The sequence below is a fragment of the Myotis davidii genome, unplaced genomic scaffold, assembly GCF_000327345.1.
Source record: "Myotis davidii unplaced genomic scaffold, ASM32734v1 scaffold395, whole genome shotgun sequence".
NCBI lineage: Eukaryota > Metazoa > Chordata > Mammalia > Chiroptera > Vespertilionidae > Myotis > Myotis davidii.
Window position 1 is genome coordinate 4,834,502 of NW_006287904.1, and position 7,017 is coordinate 4,841,518.

The window sequence follows — 7,017 nt, forward strand, 5'->3', positions numbered from 1 at the left end:
CCGTCATGGTTCACCCTGGTGCAGTACCAGTAGACGAGGACGACCAGACTGTTGCCCACGGTGCCCACGATGAACACCAGCCAGTACAAGGGCGGGAGGAAGTGGCTCGCAAACTCCCTGACATTGTTTTTCTTACAGAAGAAGTCCAGCCAGTTTAAGTTCTCATAGTCATCCATGGACGACGTGGAGTCATAGCTGAAGTCATCAGGCAGATTAGGGACAGGACTCTGCAAGAGGACGCAAGACAGCATTAGGTCAAGGACGCGCTTTTGGAGGCTCTGACGGCAGAGGCATGGACCGCTTGACCCTTCCAAGCCCCAAAGCCTTTGATAAGACAAAAGGAAATGTACATGCAGAAAACAGGGGTTCGGAGAGCATCTGTTTGGATCATGACATTTATTTATTCAACAAATGTTTGTTGAGCACCTATGGTATGTCAGATACTCTGTATGTGCTGAAGATACAGAGGTGGATAAGTCAGCATGGTTCCTGCTCTCCTGGAACTCACCGTTCATGGGGGGCACGCACAAGGGGTGAGCAATTGCAGGACACATGACAGGTCTCTCATGGGGTAATGCCCCTCTAGACCACTGATGGGCACAAACTGTTACCACGCTCTGCGAATGATGCTGACTGCCCCTTCTCCTCTCTGTTCTGTCCTCTCCAAAAAGGTCCTCAGAGGCTCTTCAGCTTTTCTGGGTCCAGATCCCTCTGAGACTTCTGAGAGCTATGGGTCCTCTGCTCCAGCAGCACCAACCGTATCCACACATATGAGCACACATGTACACACGTGCATGTACACACATTCACACACTCTCACACACATGCACATACACAAGCCCCAAGACAGGTGGTACCATTTTTAGGGTCCCTTGTTCAAAATTTGTTAAGAATTTCAGGCCCTAACTGGTTTGGCTCAGCGAATAGAGTGTCGGCCTGCGGACTGAAGGGTCCCAGGTTTGATTCCGGTCAAGGGCATGTACCTGGATTGCGGGCACATCCCCAGTGGGGGGCGTGCAAGAGGCAGCTGAATCAATGTTTCTCTCTCATCGATGTTTCTAACTCTGTATCCCTCTTCCTCTCCCTTCCTCTCTGTAAAAAATCAATAAAATACATTTTTAAAAAATTTCAAAACAGTAGAGCATTAAATCACACAAGTGGCACCTCTAAGTACAGGGCCCTGTGCAGTGTACAGGGCAGACTCCCATGATGCAGGCCCTCACAAGCACACATACACATGCAAACACATGCAATTCATGCATAGATTTATACATGCACACTCACATATGCACAAACATGCTTGCCCTCTTGCACACATGCACATATACACATATTGCACACACTGTTCAGACACATGTGCACACATGCATGCCCACATAACACCCCTCCTTACAGTTTGGGTGGGTTCCTGGCCCAGAGCCAGTCCAGAACACCTGCTAGGGGAAGTGGAGATTGGGCTGGTGAACAGAACCCTGAGCCATGAGCCCTTGAGAAAGGGATGGAGGGTGGGAGGGAGCAAAAATCTAAAATTGCGTTTTCCTCTGTCTTCACAACATACCCCAAAGGGCTTCTGGTTCTCCACATTTGTAAAGCCGTCTGTATTGCGCATCGACTGCCTCTATGGGGCGCTGCTCAGCAGGGATCTTACCCAGGGAAACCTCCCAGAGAACTCCCTCCCCCACCCTGGATTCTTTCCCACACCCCCACAAAGGGCAAGACAGGAGTGCATGTCAGGAGCTATACTCACTGTGAAATCTAGGGGTGTCATGGTGCGTCAGAGGCAAGCTCGCTTCTGGAAAGAGAGGGCAAAGATAAAGAAGAGGCTTGTCAAGGAGCAGTGATACACACCCAACGGTGGAGGTTCAGTGTTAAATCTGTTTTCCTCATGAAAAAGATCGCAAGCAAGGTTGGGGTGCACGCCATGCCGATGTCAGTCAGATGGTCTACATTCCAGAATCATCTTGATTGTTCACGTAGACGTGAGCAAAGCCTTCCTCTGAGGGCCCTGGCGCCTTCCCATTCCAGCGTCCTGTCCATCAGCTCGGCTTCTCTTGGCTCAATCGGAGTCTTTACCTGAATCCCCCTCTTCCCCATGTTATCAGCCTGATGACCGCAGGACAGCGGGTGACTTGGGAATGCTCGGGCCCAGACTCCGCAGGGGCAGGGGCAGGGCCTCTGGGTAACCAGGTGGCAAGAACATGAAAGGTGGGTGGCATCTGCCCGCATCGGAGTCCCTCTCCTGGAGGGCCCAGCGCCCCAGCACCAGCCTGCCCGCTGGCTTACCAGCTCAGAGAAGGGTAATGGGCCCTGTTTTCCCTGGATCCTGACTCCTGCCCGAAAAGCAAGTCCTAGGTTTGTTTACCAAAGAAAAGGTAGTAGCCTCGTGTACAGGCCTCAGCTGACCGCAGGCCGGCTCCGCTGCTGTTTCCAGGTATTTGCATCTCTGTGAAAGCCACACGCCTGTAGGACGGAGGGACCCACAGCTGGACTCCCTCCGGGCAGGGCCTGTGCCTGAGCGGGCGGGTCCTCTCACTCTGTGGTGTCCCAGCGCCACACCCAAGCTCTAGAAGGAAGGAACGCTTCTCCGTCATCGTCATCGATCCCACCCTAACCTGCTGGTTTCCTTTTTATAACACAGCACCGTCACTCGTCCTGCTTTTCTGAAAGCCAGTGGTTTTCAGTGCATACCGTGTGAGACAACCGCTTTGGAAAAGCATTTGTCAGTTTCTTAAACAATGAAACATGCCTACACTCTCCGTGCGCTTAGCCATCCCACTCCTGAGTGTTTGCCAAAGAAAAATGCAAGAAAGACTATCACACAAACACTAAAGCACCAGTGTCCGTAGCAGCTTTACTTGTAACAGTCCGACGCCCCTCAAGCGTAGTGGAAGGATGAGTAAAATATGAACCCTTGCTACAGAGCGGAGGCGAATGGGTGCTACACCGGCTGGGTGAATAGCTATTTGTCTTTGATTGTCGTTGGACCTTGGTTATGGTTGGTTACCGCTGGATTCGGGGTGCACACAGGGGTCGCTGAGAATGGTGTTGGTGAGAGTTCTGGGACGGGCCTCCGAGCGGCTGTGGGAGTGTAAGTTTAGGTGATCTTTTCGGAGGGTTAAGCCGTATCTGTCGAAATTACAAAGCGCAACGGCTCTGACTCAGCAGCTCATCTGCTAGGAACACACCTACTGGTATTATCTCAAAAGAACACAGAACCATGCACAGGGCCGTGTGCCAGCATTTCCCCCCAGGACAAAAAACAAAACAAAACAAAACACAACAACTAGAAAAAACCTAACTATCCAGAAACTGGTCATATTCCAATGCATCTGTTCAATAAACCACCCGGAGCCAATAAATAGAATAAGGTAGACCTCACGGTGTACAAAGAGCTCAGCAAGATTATTAGGTGAAAATGCCCGGTGTAGAAGACTATGTTGTATGATCTTGGATAGTCTATAAAAAAGGTGACACACCTCACAGCTGATTCGCACTGAGACATTGTCTGGCAGGAGCTTGAACAAATGAGGGCCAGTGCAAAGTGAGACTTTCATTTTTTCCTTTACTTTGTGCATGAAGTTTGAAGAGCTATCATAAAAATAACCTGTCGGCTGTACTTTAAAAAAAAAAAAAAAGAGGCCCCGTTGCTCTTCCGCTCGGTGGACTGTATGCAAAGCTCGTCCAGTGGAGGAACTCGAGCCGCCCAGCTGGCCGGGCCGCTCGCGGAGCGCACGTCGCCCATTCAGTTCCCCGAGCTGCTCTGCGTCTTTGAAACCCTGCGCTGGCTTTTTGTAAGGGCTATCTCTCTTCTGTGACAAGGGTGCTTCTGGCTCATAGAAAATTTGGAGAGAGAGCCAAAGAGCAAAAACAAACCATTTTCCTCCCCAGACCTTAAGACACCCCCGGCGGCCTTGCTCTCCATTCCCCTCTATCTTAGTCAGAATACTTGTTGAGTATTTTATTGGTAAATTGTGAAGCCTCAGGGCATGCTGTCAGTTTCTTCTTGCCCCTGAGAAGGAGGGAAAAACAGAGCGGGGAAACCCCACATGTGACAAAAGGTACAGAGACTGTTGGGAGTGCCCTGGTGCCGGACTCAGTGATGCCCCACATCTCTGCCCCTGCTGCTCAGAGTCGCTCCGTCCCGGGCTCTGCGCCTAAACTGGAAAGCCCGCCTGTGTTCTGCAGCACAGTGAGCTGAGGCGGGGGGAGCACCATGGGCCAGAAGTGAAAGACCCCATCTGGCCCTGGGCCTCCCTTTCTGCCTGTGGACCCTGGCAAGGGGTGACAGATCCTCACTGAGCCTGGGTTTCCTCGTCTGTAAAAGGGAGGTGAGCCCGGCCAGTGCGGCTCAGTGGTTGAGCGTCGACCTATGAACCAGGAGGTCAGGGTTCGATTCCTGGTCAGGGCACATGCCCGGGCTACAGGCTCGATCCCCAGGAGAGGGCATGCAGGAGGCAGTCAATCAATGATTCTCTCTCATGATGAATGTTTCTCGCTCTATCTCTCCCTCTCCCTTCCTCTCTCACATCAATAAAAACATATGTTTATAAAAGGGAGATGATAGCCAACCTTCTCCGAGGGCTTGTTGGGAGGGTCAAGAGCAATGCCGTGCATGAATGCTTTTTGCAGAATGCAGAGAGCTCTGTGAGAACCAAGGGATGGTCTTCATCCCACAGCTCACTTTACCAGTGTGCCTTGAGGCCTGATTCACTTGCTTAGCTTAAACAGTGTATCAGACATGACCTGTGTCCTCACAGCTCATGGCCACAAATACCAACAATGGTGAATGCTATGAAACGCTTTTGGGAACTAGGAGAAAGAAGTCACATTCTCCAGCGTTGGGAGAAGTCTAGGAGGGCTTCACTGAGGAGGTGGTGTTTTTGCTGGGCCTTGGAGCCTGGAGATCACAGAGACACATACAATGAAGGAAGAGAACATTGCTCCAGGGCAAAGAAGCATATCAACAAAGGCATGAAAGCCAGAAAGCATGATGTGCCCCTCGCATCTTCCTTGGAGGCAGAGGAAAGCGAGAGACCTGCTGAGTCTCCAAAAGTGGAACATGCCTCATAGACAAGTTAGCCTGGAATCAGTTTTTTTTTTCTGTCCTCTACTGTCCTCACGTAACCAGCATAAAAGTGAGCAGGGAGCAGCTGTGGGCGCAGTAACACCCGCCCTTCCCCCATCCATAGTCTTCATGGCTCACAGTAGTAACCCAGTGAATCCGACACTGACGTGAGTCAGGAATGTGGGCTCTTCCTTTGATCTTTGTCCAGTTTGCTACAGGGCCAGGGTCCCCCACCCCCACCCCCAGGCCCCATAGGCACTGACCTAGCCCCAGGGGGCTCCCAGTGGGAGCCTGTGAGTGGGGCTCCTGAGTAGACAGGCAAATCATGGAAGAAAGAGGCTTCCCTGAGCTCTGGTTTGTTCCATCTGCAGGAGATGGGCGTGAGGACTGCTGGCTCACCCCACCCCAGGCCCGCACTCAGCACAGCTCACCTGCCCTGCCAGTGGCGGGAGCAGCAGCTGATTAAGAACTCAAGACGGGTATGTTTGGAAGGCAAAACAGTATTGATTGATGAGTCATTTGAAAGAAAGCAGCGTGGCTGATTTCTGATTATAAAGGAGTCTTTTCACACCGTACCAGGAAAATCCCCACAGCGCAAGCACGCATCATGAAAGAAATGAAAACACAAACGCCTTGTCTAGTTTAGCTGCTAACTTTCCCAGACACCTCCTGTTAGATGATTCCCTGCACACACACACACACACACACACACACACACACTCTCTTAATGGTGAGGAAATCCGACTGCACACACAATGCTCTGTCTTGCTTTCTAGTGAACAGTCCCTCCTGGGCCACTTTTAATGCCGATTTAACATGGAGCCACAACATCCGATTGGGCCGCTGAGTATTTCGTTGTCTGGATGGGCTACAGTCTATTTGACCCATCACCTCCTGGCCGTGTCATCGCTCCCCCTGGAAGCCTGGTACTCATGACCACTGAACACGTACACAAAAGCCTGGGTCTTAGAAGCTATTGTGACTGCACACAGCTGAGGGCACAGGTGGCCCAGGGCCGGGGAGGAGGCGGTAGCGGGGTACTCACCTTGAAGGGCAGCACGCGAGAGAGGCTCGGGGAGAAGGGGCCGCCAGCTGTGCCTGGGAGGGGCTGGCTTGCTGACTGGCTGGGACGAGAGGCAAGCCTTCTGAGCAGGCAGCGACCCGGTGAAAACAGAGAGAGGAAGCCAGGCCACCCCTGTCGGTGCTGTCACTGGTGGGGTGGGCCCAGAGGGTGGGGAGTCGGGTGTCACCAGCTGCAGCTTTCACAGCGTCGATGGTTTCCCAACAGAAATGGAAAGCCAGGGGAAGCTGGGCTAAGCTAAAACCATCTCTGAACGCGCATGTACAGGCTGATCATGCAAGAATAGCGTTTTTTCCTGGACGGTGCGGCTGCTGACAGGAAAAGGGAAGTGGAGAGTCCCAGTGAGGGCCGGACCGTCAGCTGGTGAAGGTGCATCTGTAAGGTCTCTTCAGGTGCTGGTGTTTGAGCAGGCCTGGGGGATCGTCGCCCCAGAGCTGTCCATCACCTTGGGACCCTTTGGCCTTGACCTAAACCCATCGAGCCGAGCAGTCCGATACAGTGACTGGTAGCCCCATGTGCCTCTTAAATTTAAAATTAATTCAAATGTAACTAGTTCCTTAGTCACACGAGCCACACGACAGGTGTGAGATAGCTGCACGTAGCTAGGGACAGCGTGCCTGTCCTCTCTGGCATCCTATCGAATGGCACTACGTTAGCCAACATGTGACACAGACCTAGGAACACAGGGAATGCTGGGGGACCGCGAGCCCCTTAAACTCGGGGTCACATAGAGCAAGATTTTATTTGGACGTGGCCACTATACATCAGATACATTAATACTGATAATATGCTTCATTTTATTCATTATGGGTGTTTAGATGAAATTTTGGGAAAAGCCTAAACATACAACATGTGTTTTTTAAAATATATT

The 7,017-nt window shown here is 51.7% G+C and overlaps 1 protein-coding gene across 1 annotated transcript in view; it reads right to left on the bottom strand.

Annotated features, from left to right (window-relative positions):
* Positions 1-6,247, bottom strand: part of CCR9 (chemokine (C-C motif) receptor 9) — an 8,096-nt gene extending 1,849 nt beyond the window's left edge. Inside the window, exons 1-3 of the mRNA XM_006759639.2 lie at positions 6,111-6,247; positions 1,748-1,792; positions 9-227 (exon numbers count right to left, since the gene is read on the bottom strand). Of these exons, the coding sequence (XP_006759702.1) occupies positions 9-227; positions 1,748-1,768 (240 nt within the window). The 5' untranslated portion in view covers positions 1,769-1,792; positions 6,111-6,247. The remainder of the gene's footprint in view (positions 1-8; positions 228-1,747; positions 1,793-6,110) is intronic.
* Between the last annotated feature and the right edge of the window lie 770 nt (positions 6,248-7,017).